This window comes from Leopardus geoffroyi, chromosome C3 (assembly GCF_018350155.1).
Source record: "Leopardus geoffroyi isolate Oge1 chromosome C3, O.geoffroyi_Oge1_pat1.0, whole genome shotgun sequence".
Taxonomy (NCBI): domain Eukaryota; kingdom Metazoa; phylum Chordata; class Mammalia; order Carnivora; family Felidae; genus Leopardus; species Leopardus geoffroyi.
Window position 1 is genome coordinate 26,598,228 of NC_059338.1, and position 17,594 is coordinate 26,615,821.

The window sequence follows — 17,594 nt, forward strand, 5'->3', positions numbered from 1 at the left end:
CAGCCCCGAAATCACGGGTTGCTAAAGGAGCGCTACCATCCTCTGCAAAGTTAATAATGGTCACTGGGGGAAAGAAAACGTTTTCAGAAAAGAATGAGAAACAGAAGTATGACATATGCCCCTCCTACTTCACATGCAAAGAAAGTACACTATATTTTGAGTTGCTTATATAATGGTCCCAATTAAAGCCAGTGCTTAATATGAATAAATGCCATTTCCAGAAGTCATCAACAAAAGAAAAAAAAAATGAAAAAGAGAAAAAAATAAGTGCATATAGCCTTAACCCAAAACTTACCTTCTCTAGAATTTCTGCATTTATGTTGTGAGGTAGGCAGTGTAGGTATATTGCCTTCTTCCATTCTTTTCCCAGAACTGGAACTTTCTTCTGAACTTTGCTGGAAAAAAGGGAAAGAGGTGTATTAGTGCAGTAAAAATGACTGAGACCAGGGGATGTAGCAGTTCCACTCTGGCTCACCAGTTAGTGTGCGGCACAATGGGTTACGCACAAGAAAGAGATCTCTGGAGTTCACAACAGTCATCAAATAAAGGCAACACCTCTCCTCAACCCACTGTGAGCAGAACTAGGAGAACCCCAAAACTGGGGGAAAAAAATCTCTGCACAAAAGGTCCAAACCGACTGTTAAAAACAGGCTATCGCTATAAAGCCTCTAGACTACAAAATTAGGCATCGTTCAGAAAACATGTGAAACCCTCAGCATATACCAAGATGATCATAACGTTCTCCCAGGTCTGGGGAAGCTTTAAGAACGGCCTGACATGAATTTAACTGCCACAAGCCTGTTAAAATCGAATAAAGCAGTTTTCTCAAACACCTATGTACATACACCATCACACATACAGGCACACACAAAAACCCCAAAGAAAATCCAACTGGAGGAACTGAAGATCAGAAGTGCTACATCCCAAAGAAAGATGCAGAGACTGGAACTCTGTTATAGGCAGAACAGAGAAGGTTCACTCTGTCCCTGGTCTGTGAACTCCCAAGAACCTTTCTTATTAAATTCTTACCACATTCAGGGAAAGGTCTTGGGAGTCCAAGATCCACAGGTACAGAGAAGGGGCCACTCTGTACAACAAAAGAAGTCACCGTGTGGTGATTTTACCTTCAGTTGGTCTTGACTTGGAATATCCATACTGTGATCCTGTGCGAGAGCGAGAGTCTGAGCAGCATCTGGATAGCAAGTAAAACAAAAGGAAAACCTTCCCTGGTAATAACCATTCTTTCCACATAAAAAGGACCTCAGCAAACAACCCTGGAGCCAGGTTTAGTCCCTAACGATGTACTTCTCCATGTTGGCTGGACAAGGCTCTCATCCAAAAGGGAAAAATCAAAACTGGTAAAAATGGCAAAGACCACGACAGGCTATATTCAAGATACGTTACCAAAACGTAATCTGGGAGAAAAGGAAAAATAACTAAAAAATGTTCACAGTAAGGGTTCAAATTTTAATATGAAGTGATTCCAACCAAAAAAATAACGGAGAGTATTTTTACCACATCTTCCCAAAGGTGCTTATGAGCAAATGTGCCTAACTTGTAAACTAAGAAACAAACAGAAAGTCTGGCTTTAATTTTTGTTTTCAACTGTTAAAGTTATACAGGGTTATGAAATCTGCAAATCTGGAATTTTCCCCATTTGCTTTGTACACAATAGCACCTCGTGTAAACTTACATTCTAAGTGTGTATGATGACTTCATGGTTTAAATTCCCACCACCTGAATATAGAGTTTTTTTAATTAACAAGTTTTATTTTCCCCAGTTACTATCATCATTTCCTAAGAAGGAAGAGGAAGCAGATAAAGTTTTTCTCAAAGACAATAAATAGCAAAGAAAACAGTAACCTGAGAAACATTCTAAGTCTGAGAGAAATATACTTCAAGGACTTGGAAATTTTTCAAGCAGAACAGAAGATGAAAACATAGCCAACAGGAAAACAAGCTGTAGAGAACTGAATAACCTAGAACTCTCATTTTGTGAGGTTATATGTAACCCTTGGTTCCCAAATAAGTCTACCAAGGGTTGGGCTCATTAGCTACTATCAGGTCCAGAGATAGGACACTTACGGAAAACCTCGTCCTCACCTAATAAAGACTGCCAGGGAAAAGAAAAGAAGACAGATCCTACAATGGTCTGATGATTCAATTGTTTTGCACAAAGCAAACAATTTCAAAACTGTAATTATAAACAGCATTATTTCTACAATCATTTTATAGGTAAATGGAGATACTGAGAAGTTTGAGACAGCACTTTCTGACCAGAGTGGTTTTCAAAGATCAGTTATCAGACAATGCGGATGAAGCATTTCTTTAATAAAGCAATCTGATTACTGTCATTTGTAGTTCTAAAACCTTACTACCTTACTTAGGCTAAAACATTTAGAAGCAAAAAGAAATTATCTGGGAAAACTACAAAGTACAAAGGAATTTTAAAATAAGCGCAAAGTTTGTCACGTATTTCATTTTACTGGTATACACGTGGAGATTTGGAGAAATGATTCATAAAGACCCACCTTTACTTTAATGGCATTTCGCAACCATCAAAATAAAAGGTTTAACTCACTTGCAAAGGTGTACATGGAAAGCACTTTTCTCATTTGCCCTTTTAAATATAACACATGTAACTCAATTTATGAAGATCAACAGAGCTGACCAGCCACAAGCACGAATGCAAGGGCAAGTCAGAGCAGACAATCAATCAAAATTACTTTGGTGCAATTTTCTGGTTTTGAACATTATACTGTGGTTACATAAGATGTTACCATCTGGGGAATCTGAGTAAAGAATATCTGGAACTCTTTATAATACTTTTACTACCTTTCCGTAACTGAAGTTATTTCAAGGTTCACACGTTTAAGAACAAACAAAATGTTTTAAAGATTTAATGTTCACAGGAAAAATGTGTTCAGAAAAACTAACGGGCAAATTCTATATGACACCAATGCGTGTGTGTGGCACAATGAAAAGAACAAGAACTGGCCAGTCAGAAATATCTGTTCTACCAACTGTCAGTGACAACTAATCTTGGACAAATCACTCATTCTAAAAAACAAAAAACAAAAACAAAACAAAAAAAACCCTCAGTTTCTTCATCTCCAGACCTTCCTCACAGCCTTGTTGTGAGGATCATCTGAAATGTCTGTTACAGAAATTTTCATCTTAATACACAGCATGTTAAATGCTGCAGAGAAAGTGCAAGAAAGAGAGAGAAAAAGTGAGAATCACACCCACTCTAGATATTCAGAGAACAGATCAGGAAACAAATTCCAACGAAAGAGTAGATCAGCAAATATAAAATCCTCTGTGTATTTCAAGTCTGCAGTGAATATCCCAGAAAAGCCCTACTGTTTCACAAGTGACTGAATTTCAATAAAGCACTATATTATTTACAAGGCCTTTCCTCCCAACAGAAATTTACAGCTGGGTGAAGTGGGCAAAGTGGGCAAATTGCTCAATGAAGTCAACAGGCTCCAAAATTCAATGTAAGTTCAAAATCACATTTCAATATGAAAGCAAAGTCTCTCTGCTCTCACTTTAAATCATAAATCTTTATTAGAAACAGATTCTTTTCAACTACAATATTTATTTCAGTGAACTACTGAAAGATAACCAATCTAAAAGAAACTAGGGATGCCTGGGTGGCTCAGTTGGTTAAGTGTCTGACTTCAGCTCAAGTCATGATCTCACAGTCCGTGAGTTCAAGCCCCAGGTCAGGCTCTGTGCTGACAGCTCAGAGCCTGGAGCCTGCTTCAGATTCTGTCTCCCTCTCTCTCTGCCCCTCCCCTACTCGCACTCTGTCTCTCTCTACCTCAAAAATAAATAAACATTTTTTAAAAATTATAAATAAATAAATAAAAGAATTACAAACTTGGGCTTTCTTCAAAGGTCAATGTTACCCAAAATCTGATTTGAAGCTCACGAAGGGGCTTCACATAGGAATGGAGAAAAAAAAAGTGTCATCATTTGGCAACGAGCAAGGGAAATCGGGTTACATTTCAGTTATGTACAGCTGATTCACTTATCTCTAACACACCAAACATCAGACCCCAAAGCAGCCAGTTTCCTGCACACACCTACTAACTTAAACTCAAAGGGCAGTATTTAAAAGATACAGAATCAAGCAAAGGGTTAGGCAAATTGGCATTCATACACCAGAAAGCTAAAACCATTAGGTGAAAGGGTCTCGGGGGACCTTTACAACAGATGGGTCAGGGTAACACCACGTGAGCCCACAGAACCTGAACATCACGGAAAGAGGGACAAGCAGACCTTACATGACCCGGATGTGATGCAACAGATGTATAAAGCACCACCCGTGAAATGTTCTCAGCAAAAAATTTAAACTTGAAACTATTCAAGCATTACTAGTTTAATGAAAATAGAAGACGTTTAACAACATCACAAGGATACAATGTGCAACCTCTAGAATGTGGGAAATTCTACAGGACAAATGAGCCATTTCTTCAACAAATAAATGACATAAAAATAAAAGGAGGATTGTTTTACAAAGACACTTAGGGGTGTTTCAACCAACCGCAATGTGTGGACTTTGGATCTTGATCTGAACAAGCCAAATGTGAAAGGTATTTCGGAGATAACTGGGGGTAACTATACATACACTGGCTACTGGACAGTAAAAATTAGAGATTTTTACAGTATGTCCAGATGAAAAAAAATTAAATTAAAAAAAAAAAAAAAAAAAGCATGTCCAGGTGAAGCAAATGTGGCAAAATGTTAACAATTACTAAGAGGTAGGCATCATACTAATCTATTTTCAGTATATTTGAAATTTTTCACAATGAAAAATTAACATACTAATAACATTCTCTGTGACAGGAATCCCTCTCAATCATGCCAACACAGCATTTCATTTCCACCTCGATCCTCGTTTTCCCATCATTTGCCCCCTTGAGCTCAAAGCTGTGACACACTGAAGAAATAGGATGTGACATACCTGTAGTGGCAGTGGCTAAAGTGACAAGATTCTTTCTTAGCATATCATAGAGAGGGCTGTCAGAGAGACAAAAAAAAAAAAAAATTAATAACCCCATGGTTTTCCAATTTAGATGTTATGTGTCTATCTGATATGTGATCTTCCAACTTTCTCTAGAACACACAAAAAGGCAGATATTTTTTTCCCCCAGGATAGATTTGTTTGTAATCATTTAAAAGTCAAGAATGTTAATGCCCAAGCCCTTTTGTTACTTTGCCCTCATTAAAAAACTAATTAATTTACATTTTATTTAATTAGCTAACAGCCCAAGATTTCCTTTAGAGACCATTCCTTCCTTCTAGAAATTTTTACAATTTTAATTGGGGAAGGGGTGGAAGGGAGTCTTACCAATGTAAGACAAAATGAGCTCAGAAGAAACAGTCATCACAAAGCTATCCAAAGAGAACAACTGGCTTCCCAATTACCTATTAGCTTTTGACTCTGTAACAACCATTTACATCCCATGCAGCTGGAGAAAGTCACACATCAGGTCAGAGGACCTCTACCGTGATTCTTGAGGCCCATCATCAACCTCGAGCTGCCCAGCAACACTGCATTTCTCTCACCAGCTCACTTTCCTCTCTCTACAATGGCTTCACAGAATCCTAACCTAGCCACGTGAAGCTCCTCCCACCCAGGCCTTTGCACATGATGTGCAATCTGCCAGAAGCTCTCCTTCAACACTCTCGTTCGGGCCCCTCACTCCTTAGTTCTCTTTCAGCTCTCAGTTCAAACCACTTCCTCAAGGAGCATTCCCTTGACTCCTAAGACCCTGAATCCCACCCCCAACACAGCTGCATGTACCTCTTTTCTGTAACACTTACCCACGGTATAATTTTACCTTGTGCTGGTGTGATTGTCTGATTAAGATGGGGAAGCACATCTACTGTCTAACTACCCTTTAAGTGCCATAGAATCTGAGACTGCGTTGCTCACTGACTTGTTCTCAGTGCTTCACAGGCTACCTGACATACACAGGCCCTTAAATATTGACTGACTAAAAAAAAAAAAAATAACCATTAATAACCTATGGAGACTGAGTGGTTAGACAGAAGCCCCCAAAAAGATAAACCAACCTTCGCTCTCCCTACCTCGGATCTTTCACGGAGAAGCTCTGACGTCCTAGCAGTTCTCCCAGAAGATCTCCACCACAATACACCATATGCTGCTCCTGCTGGTCATAAAGCTGCTTCACCATTATGTACTGGCCTAGATAGTGCATGACCTACATGGTGATAAAAAAGCACGAAGAGGTCTGTGCAGCTGCTCCAAAAGACACAAATTCATTATGAGAAGATAGTTTGCTAGAGAAAGAGGAAACATTTATGAACATGACTGTCCATGCTCGAGAAAGGAGTCCTACAACAAGAGAGCTGTCCTCAACCACCAGGCTCATCCACTTATTCTCATGCTGGACGTTAACAGACTTACTTTTTTTTTTTTTTTAAGTTTATTTATTTTTGAGAGAGACAGAACATTCTGTGCATGTGCATGAGCAGGGGAGGGGGCAGAGAGACAGGGAGAGAGAGAATCCCAAGCAGGCTCCATGCTGTCAGTTCCACAGGACCCCAACAAGGGCTCGATCTCACAAACTGAACTGTGAGATCACGACCTGAGCTGAAATCCAGAGTCAGACGCTTAACTGACTGAGCCACCGAAGTGCTCCCAAACTCTTACTTTTTAGAAATGTAGGGTTTGACAATGATAAAAAGTGAATTTTCCTAGTATTCCCTTAAAATTTTTTTTCTTTTTATTTTGAGAGAGAGAGAGAATCCCAAGCAGGCTCCACACCAGCAGTGTGGAGTCCGATGGGGGACCCAAACTCATGAACTTGAGATCATGACCTGAGCCAAAACCAAGAGCTGGACACCCAACTGACCGAGTCACCCAGGCACCCCATCCCCTTAAAAATTTTTTCACCAATCCAGATAAAGATGTCTGTTCTATCATTAGAAGTAATAAACATTAAATGTGCCTGGGTCATAAAAGTATTTTCCAAGTCCAGAGACCCATAACTACAAGAGGTTTTTGACGCATGTTCACTTGTTTTTGGCAAATGAAGTACAAGGGTTAATATGCCATAAGTGCATAAGACATAGAATCTAGTGTTTATCAAATAAAAGTTTAGCCTATCTGGCTTTTTTCTTTTTTTTTTTTCCAACGTTTATTTATTTTTGGGACAGAGAGAGACAGAGCATGAACGGGGGAGGGACAGAGAGAGAGGGAGACACAGAATCGGAAACAGGCTCCAGGCCCTGAGCCATCAGCCCAGAGCCTGACGCGGGGCTCGAACTCATGGACCACAAGATCGGTGACCTGGCTGAAGTCGGACGCTTAACCGACTGCGCCACCCAGGCGCCCTATCTGGCTTTTTTCAAAGTTCACAACAATGGGAGGAACTCAGACAAGTTCACGATTCAAAATTTTTAAGTTATCTATTTTTTCATAATGTTTTCTCTAGGTAAATTTTTTTAAACTGCTTAATTAAATTCCCTTAATGACAATAAGAATTTTGGTATCACAAACAGGTCAAAGCAGCTATTTTTATTTTTAGGCCCCAACTTCTCAGGAATTATTAGGTATCTTCACAGAAGATTTTTCCAACCCTGTTCCCACTATTGGTACAAAAATGCTCCCAAGTTCCCCTCCATCCCAAGCAACATTCTGTCCCAGTGTTAATGGTGCTGTCATACCTAACCAAATATCTAGGGGGAAATAAGATGGGGAAGAGCACCTACTGGAAGAAAAAGGAGAAAGTTTTATATTTAGCCTGTCCAACTTGTAAAAAAGAAACCCACTGTAAGTATGCAAAATAAGATCTTCTACAACACTACTCTACATGAGTATGTAATTAAATGTTTGCAGCTCCCGCCGCACCACCACCGCCACCTCTAGCTCCCGGGCCTCAGCTGAAGAAGGAGGGGGGTAAGTAAGAAATTAGTTATATCATGGCTTGCCCAAAGCAGACTGCTCCCAAATCGACGGGTAGTATAGCACCGAGGAAGCCACTGACTACAAAAGCCCCTGGCGAGAGTGCGCCCACTAATGGAGGAGTGAAGAAACCTCACCATTACAGCTCTGCTACTGTGGCGCTCCGTGAAACTCCACAGAACTTGTGATTTGCAAACTTCCTTTCTGGCATCTGGTGTGAGAAACTGCTCAGGACTTCAAAACAGATCTGTGTTTCCAGCGTGCAGTTATGGATGCTTTGCAGGAGGCAAGTGAGTGAGGCCTATCGGTGGGCCTTTTTGCGAGACCAGTGCTCTAACCCCTGAGCTATGGAGCCTCAGTGGGCCTTTTTGAAGACCAACCTGTGTGCTGTCCATGCCAAACATGTAACAATTATGCCAAAAGACATCCAGCTAGCACACCACACACATGGAGAATGTGCTTAAGAATCCACTATGATGGAAACTATTTCATTCTTTAAAAAAACTATTTTTTTTCCATGGGGTCAAAAGGTACCTAAGTATATGATAGCAAGTGGAAAAACAGGGTACAGAAATCGGGTTATTGGCAGCTTTTCCATTTTCATTTGTGTGCGAATTTTTTTTTTTTTTTTTTTAACGTTTATTTATTTTTGAGACAGAGAGAGACAGAGCATGAACAGAGGAGGGGCAGAGAGAGAGGGAGACACAGAATCTGAAACGGGCTCCAGCCTCTGAGCAGTCAGCACAGAGCCCGACGCAGGGCTCGAACTCACGGACAGTGAGATCGCGACCTGAGCCAAAGTCGGACGCCCAACCGACTGAGCCACCCAGGCGCCCCTTGTGTGCAAATTTTTAATACAAATGTGGGACCTAAAGCATTAATGCAAGTCAAAATGTTTTAGTGAACACGTCTTAGCAGTTCAACTTCACAATAATTATAAATAAACCTGTTACATTTTTCTGGACAATGCCAGCATGTGGATTTTTTTTTTTTAACAAGTAAATTTCTGGGGCACACCTGGACAGTTCAGGTTATGCATCCGATTCTTGATTTTGGCTCAGGTCATGATCTCATGATGTGTGACTTCAAGCCCTGTATCAGGCTCCCTAACATCAATGTGGAGCCTACTAGGAATTGTCTCTCTGCCCTTCCCCCACTCACGATCTCTTTCTCTCTCTCAAAATAAACATTTCTTTAAAATAAAATAAAAATTAGGGGCGCCTGGGTGGCTCAGTTGGTTAAGCGTCTGACCTTGGCTCAGGTCATGAGCTCGCAGTGCGTGAGTTCAAGCCCCACGTCGGGCTCTGTGCTGACAGCTCAGAGTCTGGAGCCTGTTTCAGATTCTGTGTCTCCCTCTCTCTCTGACCCTCCCCTGTTCATGCTCTGTCTCTCTCTGTCTCAAAAATAAATAAATGTTAAAAAAAATTAAAAATAAATAAAAATAATAAAATAAAAATTAAAAAATACTAAATGTGTACACGATAACTACTCTCACTATACCATACTGCCTCAATGCACACATACTGAGAACCAATACTTAAACATAAAAAATTAGAGGGGCGCCTGGGTGGCTCAGTTGATAAATCATCTCACTTCAGCTCAGCTTCTCATGGTTCATGAATTCAAGCCCCACATGGAGCTCTTCACTGACAGTGAGAAGCCTGCTTAGGATTCTTTCTCTCTCTCTCTCTCTCTCTCCTCCCAATCCTCAAAATAAATAAATAAACTTTAAAATAATAATATTAAAATTTAAAAAAATAAACAATTGGTGGGGGCACCTGCGTGGCTCAATCAGTTGAGCATCCAACTCTTAATTTTTGCTCAGGTCATGATCCCAAGGTAGTAAGACTGAGCCCCATGTGGGGCTCCACCCTGAGCGTGCAGCCTGCTTAAGATTCTCTCTCTCTCTCCCTCTGCCCCTCTTCCTGCTCATGCTCTCTCTCTCTAAAAAGTATAATAAATAATAAAATAAAAAATTAAGAAATTCTTTATGCACCAGAGAGGATCAAGATTTGTAATAGAGAGCTTCATGTAAACTGACTCTGTCCAACTTTTCCCCAGTAAAACATTCTCTGACCAATATGTACTTAATTTATTCTTAACCCAGGCAAAGTCTGCCATGTTATTAAAGGAGATAGCATAATTTATTATAACTTTATTGATATAAAAATCCATACTTCAGTAATAGTTTGGAAAAAAAAAAACTCAGAGAACTCTACAGATACAATTTAAGATGACGCACTTAAATTTAAAATGATAAAGGAGGGGCGCCTGGGTGGCGCAGTCGGTTAAGCGTCCGACTTCAGCCAGGTCACGATCTCGCGGTCCATGAGTTCGAGCCCCGCGTCGGGCTCTGGGCTGATGGCTTGGAGCCTGGAGCCTGTTTCCGATTCTGTGTCTCCCTCTCTCTCTGCCCCTCCCCGTTCATGCTCTGTCTCTCTCTGTCCCAAAAATAAAATAAATAAACGTTGAAAAATAAATAAATAAATAAAAAATAAAAAAAAAATAAAATGATAAAGGAAATATGGGTATTGTAGAAAAAAATGCTTCTAATTTATTTCCTTGAAAGATCGAACAGCTCAGGAAATATGAGTATTCTAGAAAAAAAATGCTTCCAATTTGTTTCCTTGAAAAATCCAACAGCTCAGGAGGGGTGCCTGGGTGGCTCAGTCAGCTGCGTGTCCAACTATGGCTCAGGTCAAGATCTCACAGCTCATGAATTCGAGCTCCAGGTCAGGCTCTGTGCTGGCAGCTCAGAGCTTAAAGCCTGCTTCGGATTCTTGTGTTTCCCTCCCTCTCTCTCTCTCTCTCTCTCTCTCTCTCTGCCCCTCCCCCACCCACACTCTCTCTCAAAACTAAATAAACATTAAAAAATAAAAAAAAAAAAGAAAACTATAACAGCTCAGAAATGCAGTGTTGCTAGTAGGTCTTAAGCTTTTCAAAAAAGTCAAAAAAAAGCTTGATAGTTTTGTTTCCTCCAATTAGAAAAGGTTAGATTTTTACCCTACTAAATGTAAGCAGTTCAAAGAGATTAACATTTTGAGTTTTTCCACTTAAGGAATTCAATTTGTTTTTCTTAAGAAAAAAAAAAACCTTTAGATGCTAAATAAGTTATTTAAATGCATAAGTGTTTAAAGTAACTCACAGTGCTCAGAAGAGTATCTGACACATTTATAATGGAAAGCTACTGCATTTAATTCCTGCCTGGCAGTATATCCTATAAATCATAGACAGTGTCATTTTTTAAATCTTGTACACGCTTTGCATTTTAACTCTGAGATCAATGAATTCATGGTTAATTTTAGGTTTGGCTGACAACACACTTCAAAAGGAAATTTAAAGGAAATAATGAAATTCAATTTAGCTCGATGATCTTTACTATAAAGAAAAAGTTGCCTCTCTAGCACCTCAGAAGTAGAATTTGCTTTCTTAGGCCTGATTTCAGAACTATATATTCGTCAGCTTCTACTTCTTAGCTGTTCTTACAACTGAGAATTTTCTTTGATGGCTTACCTCTTTAACAGTGAACATTTCACCTTGTGCACCTGCTGCCTGCAAAATCTTCAAAAGTGGCAGTTTTGGTCGTACCTGACAGAAACAAAATAAACCTGCTATTTACATTTCAATTAGATTGGTTTCTGAAACCCTAAGGAATAAGAGAACCTCCTTAAATATTTTTTTGTTTGTTTACAAACCCTGGTAGAAATACTTATCATCTAATCATATACAACCTTCCAATATATAAAGTAACTGCAGATAATCAGACTACTACTTGTTACCTTCCTGAAAAATCACATTTTCAAAAGACAGGACATTCACACCTACTAGCACAGCCATAAGAAAAAGAAAAAAGGGAAAAAAACAGCCTTCCACATTGGCAAGGATGTGGAAAAACTGGAACCACTGTGCACTGCTGGTGAGAATGTAAAATGGTTCAGCTGCTGTGGAAAACAGTCTGGCAGGTCCTCAAAAAATTAAACACTGAATTACCAGATGACCCAGCAGTTCCACTGCTACATACGAACCCAGAACTGAGAGCAAGACTCAAACAAGTATTTGTACACCAGTGTTCACAGGTGAACAGATATGACAGGTGAACAGACAAACAAGATGTGGTATATACATATAAGGGACAGTGACTCTGACATCCCTTGACTGACTGCAGAGTCTATCTTCAGCCACACAATTTTATTTTAAAACTTTTATGGTCAAATTTGTCTCTCTCGTCCTCTCACCACCTCTTTGGTTTTGTTTTACTGAAGGCCTCCGTCATCCTAAAGTTTCACACGCATCTCCTAAATTTTCTTCTAATATTATTTTACTTTTTACGTTTAATCTTTATCTATCTGGGATTTGTTTTTGCACAAAGTTTGAGGTCTTCATTTGTTTCCTTCCAGAGATGGACAATTACATCGAAACCATTTACTACATAAGCCACATCTTCCCCCATCAAACCCAAATTCCACCTTTATCATGTACTGAGGTACATAATACTATATATTGTGCAATATTTATGAAAATAAAACACAAAATTAAGTCTTTTTATATGTTAGAGGAAAAGATCTGGAACAAGACACACCAAAGTGTTACCTCAGAGGGAAGGGACTTTGGGGGAAGAAGGGAAGACATAGTCAAGGAGTCCCTACAGATAAATACTTTATATAGATAAATACATTAGAAAACTGAATATTTTATAAGAATACATTTGCAATATTTTAGTTGCAATTTAAAATTGATTTTTAAAGAAAACAGACCGGTTAAAATGAAGTGAGAGAAACAGAAACCAAACATATATCTTGGCCCCAAATTCTCCACTGGCCACCCATAACGTAAAACACAATAATTTTCAAAAGGCACCATATTTTGAACAATCTGTAACCTCTATATATTTACTTAATCAATAATCAATTCCAATTTTGAACACTGATACCATTCACTAGTTTCCCTAATAAGACATTTTAAAAAATAACCCTTTCTGCTCTACATAAAATCCTTCAGTCAGTAAAGTCACCTACATGCCCCAATTCAGATTTTTGAAAACTAGAAATGCCTTAAATATGATTTACCTGATTGGTTTGTTCTGCAGAAATCCTGCAAGCACTGTCAGAAGTTGAACACTGGGCAGAGGTGGAAAATGATGTCATTTTGGCAGTGAAGAAATTGCAGTCTGTTGACAAATCTAGAAGGGGAAAAAAAAAAACATGATGAAACCTCTTCTAAAGTAGAAAACTTTCTCTTTTAAGATTTACAAAATAGCAGCCAGCAGAAGGAAAAAGACACATGTATCAGAGCGCCCTACAGAAATGCAATATATCCATAATGAGGTTCTTGATACCCTTCTGATCACTTCCTAAGTTCAGATCCTGCAAACAACTGAAGAGTTTAATTAAGAGTAAGAACCATCTATGCTTCCCTCAGGTGAAGCCTGAAACAGGTTTAGGCATGCTCCAACCCCCACAGTGATGATAATGAGTAAACTGTTTTAGCTGAAAGTCAAATTTACAATCATCACCTCCCCAATGCATATCAGAGTTTCAGTAACTCCTCCTCTCTTTGGACAGTGCTCAAGAGCACCCCCTGGAAGACAACAGTTGTGGAGCTGGGGGAATTACCAAGTATAAGTAATAGATTTAAGATGCCAAGAGCACATCAAGAAAAACCTTTACGACATGTTGAAACATGTCTTGGCAAGGAACCACAGGACAGTGAGAATCAAAATACTCAGCATCAGTTAAAGCAGCTTTTAACATGTGCCAAACCCAAAGAGCATAGCAACTAAATACCTACAAAATGGGTTAAGCCAAGGTGGAATATATCATCACAGAAAGATACAGCGTGAATTGGAGAAAGAGAGAGTAAGGTTTACTTAAAATTGTCACTTTCTACCATCTCTCCTTAAAAAAAGAAAAAAGAAAAAGCTATAAGGAAAAATAAACTTTTAAACAAACTTGTTTATCTTCAGGTCTTTTTTTAGTAAAAAGGTGATAAACGATCAGTGACATTTATCAGTAACAAGCCACATCAGGGGAAGGGTGAAAGGGGACTGGAAAAAAGGACAAATATCTGGCTAAAACCAACAAGATTCCTCAATCTTCTGAGAACAAGAACACTTACTAACTGCAATAAAATATGAATTCCTCCCTCCCCCATCTGCTTCCCTTGCAACAGAATGGGAAGTCAGACAGGATAGAAGCATAATTTACAATTTTAAAGCAGCTAGCTTTTAATTAGCATTTCAAACCTTATGCATAAAACACCAATCCTGATCTCTCCAAAACCTGCCAGTCCTTGTAGCTTTCTCCATTTCAGCAAATGGCAACTCTATCCTTTCAGTTGCTCAGGTCAATGACCTCCAAGCCATCCTTGATTCCTTTTTCTTTCACTCCACACCCAGTTCATAAATAAATTATAAAGCTGTATCTTCAAAATATATCCAAAATCTAACCATTTCTCACCACTTCCATTATTACTGCATTAATCCAAATGACCTACCTCTCAACTGCACTACCCTCCAGTTTTCTTGCTTCCACCCTTGCCCCACTAGCTCCTAATCTCCTCCTTTCGTCTGCTCAAATGTCAGTTTACCAGGGAAGCCTTCCATGACTACCCATTTTTAAAACCACAACTCCCAACCCCCAGTATTCCCTATCTCCTTCCCTGCCTTATTTTTCTTTACTGTCCTGGTCACTATACATTTTAAGCACTTATCATGTAAAACATAAGGAGCAAGTTTTTGTATTTGTTCATTAATAAATCCTTGGTGCCTAAACTGACAATTATACACACTGTAAAGCAACATGATGTATACAAATATCAATAACAGTGTGGAAGGGAGCGTGGGGGCTGGCTCAGTTGGTGGAGCACCCAACTTTTGATCTTGGGGTTTTAAGTTCGAGCCCCATGATGGGTCTACACATAAAACTAAAATCTTGGGGCGCCTGGGTGGCGCAGTCGGTTAAGCGTCCGACTTCAGCCAGGTCATGATCTCGCGGTCTGTGAGTTCGAGCCCCGCGTTGGGCTCTGGGCTGATGGCTCAGAGCCTGGAGCCTGTTTCCGATTCTGTGTCTCCCTCTCTCTCTGCCCCTCCCCCGTTCATGCTCTGTCTCTCTCTGTCCCAAAAATAAATAAACGTTGAAAAAAAAAAATTTTTTTTTTTAAATAAAAAACTAAAATCTTAAAAGAAAAAAATAGTAACAGTGTGGATGGTCTCCAAATATGGTCCCCAATGAACCACATCAATCAAAACAATACAGCGGAAGTGAGATAATGTGCCAATTCCAAGCCTCGCATCTTCATTTTTTGTGCTTTTGGAGGCCTCTAAAATCTGACTCCTCTACTGGAGATCACACAAAAGGACCAAGTGGAGAGTATCAATTGTCCATTTGAGCCCAGCCTTCCAGCCATTCCCTGCAAAGCACCACATATCATGGGACATTCCAGCACCAGCTGTCACCTGACTACAGCTGCAGGCAGACAAGTGAAGAACATTCAACTCAGACCACAGAATAAATAAATAAAATGGCTGTTGTTTTAACTAAGTTGTGGTTTAGATAATCAAAACAAATGGCAGACTCACACAGAGCTTACTCTATACCAGACATATATTAACCCACTTAATACTCCTCTGACATACACAATATTATTGCCTTTGTTTTACATCTAAGGCAAGAGATAACACAAGATAACACAATTTAGTGAACTACTAGAGACAAGATTTCAACTCAAAAGAGTTCTGAAGTCCCCACACAGTAATTTTTTGCCCATTAGACCTCAATATACAGAATTTTACAAAATGGATGTTTACGAGTTCTCTATTCCATTTATCAATCTTCTCATCCCTCACATTCCCAATGATCAATCTTTCTAGTGCTTATTTAACACTGTTTTAATTCCTATCTTACAATGAGTCTATCCGGTTAATCAAGTCTTCTCCCTGTTTTTTTCCCACTCCACCTCCTCCCTATTCTTTTTCAGAAGTGACCAGATATTCTTGGCGCTCTACCTTTTTGAGTTTTCAATGTAAATTCTAGTATAGTTAATATACAGTGTTGTATTAGTTTCATGTGTACAATACACTGATTCAACAATTCTATACATTACTCAGTGCTCATCATGGTACGTGTACTCCTTAATCCCCATCACCTATTTCACCCACCCCCCCACCCACCTCTGCTCTGGTAACCATCAGTTTTATAGTTTCTCTACAAGAGTCTGTTTCTTAGTCTCTTTTTTTCCCTACGCTTGTTTTGTTTCTTAAATTCCACATTGGTGAAAGCATATGGTATTTGACTTTCTCTGACTTATTTCACTTAGCATTATACTCTCTAGCTCCATCCATGTTGTTGCAAATAGCAAGATTTCCCTTCTTCATAGCTGAATAATATTCCAATATATTGTGTTTAAATACCAATCTTCTTTATCCACTCATCTATTGATGGATACCTGGGCTGCTTCCATAATTTGGCAATTGTAGATAATGCTGCAATAAACATAGGGGAGCATGTATCCCTTTGAATTAATGTTTTTGTATTTCGGGGGTAAACACCCAGTAATGCAATTACTGGATCAGAGGATAATTCTATTTTTAACTTTTTCAGGAACCTCCATTCTCTATGCCACAGTGGCTGCACCAGTTTGCATCCCTGCCCCCTTAACTCTTCCATATTCATATGGAATCATGTACATGTGATTAGTATCAACTTATCAAGTTCCATCAAAATCCCTGTTGGGATTCTGAATGAAACTACATATAATATACAGATCAAATTGTTTTCCAATCATTAACATCATATATTTCTCTATTAGTTATTTAATTACTTTTAGTAAAATTGTGTTTCCCTTTAAAGATCTAACATATTTGTGTTAGAATTTCTAAAGCAGATTTTGATATTACTGTGATGCTTTCTACTTATGATTTTTAGTTTTTGCATATATACAGAAATACAAATGACTTTCATTAATCTTTTATCCAGTCACTTGGATAAAATTTACATATAAATTTACATAATTACCTTTCTTTACATAATTTTTTCTAATAATTTGTAGAAGTTTCTGTTTTCTATGTAAATGTTATATCATCTGCAGATAATAAAATCTTATTCCCTCCTTTCCAAGTCTTGTGCTCCTAATTTCTTCTGTCTTCTGCTTAGGACTGTCAATACAATGTTAAATACACATTAATGATAATGGGCATCTTTGTCTCGGATTTTAAAGGAAGTGCTTCTAATGTTTCCCTATATCATGTTTGTTTTTTAACAGCTACTCTTTATCGGTTTCGAAGAGTTCCTTTCCTTCCTCATTAACAAAAATGTATCACGGAAAAGTGATTTGTAAAATATTGTTTCTGTAGCTATTGAAATGATCATAATTTTTTTTCTTTTAATCTATTAATGTGATGACTCTGGAACTTCATTTAGGGACTTTCTAGTATTAAATCCTTAGAGGGTGCCTGGGTGGCTCAGTCGGTTTGCTGCCTGACTTCGGCTCAGGTCATGATCTCACGGTTCATGGAGTTCGAGTCCCATGTCGGGCTCTGCTCTGACAGCTCAGAGCCTGGAGCCTGCTTCACATTCTGTGTCTCCCCATCTCTCTGTCCCCCCACTGCTTGCACTCAGTCTTTCTCTCTCTCAGAAAATAAACATTAAAAAAATTA

General features: G+C 38.9%; 1 protein-coding gene across 3 annotated transcripts in view; it reads right to left on the reverse strand.

Moving 5' to 3' along the window:
* The window catches only part of MDM4 (MDM4 regulator of p53), a 42,659-nt gene that overhangs the window by 14,626 nt on the left and 10,439 nt on the right, over positions 1–17,594 (reverse strand). Inside the window, exons 2-7 of one of the 3 annotated variants that reach the window (XM_045456326.1) lie at positions 13,009–13,122; positions 11,456–11,530; positions 6,103–6,236; positions 4,973–5,028; positions 1,125–1,192; positions 296–395 (exon numbers count right to left, since the gene is read on the reverse strand). In XM_045456326.1, the coding sequence (XP_045312282.1) occupies positions 296–395; positions 1,125–1,192; positions 4,973–5,028; positions 6,103–6,236; positions 11,456–11,530; positions 13,009–13,086 (511 nt within the window). In that variant the 5' untranslated portion in view covers positions 13,087–13,122. The remainder of the gene's footprint in view (positions 1–295; positions 396–1,124; positions 1,193–4,972; positions 5,029–6,102; positions 6,237–11,455; positions 11,531–13,008; positions 13,123–17,594) is intronic. The other 2 variants (XM_045456327.1, XM_045456328.1) reach the window with 2 other exon arrangements.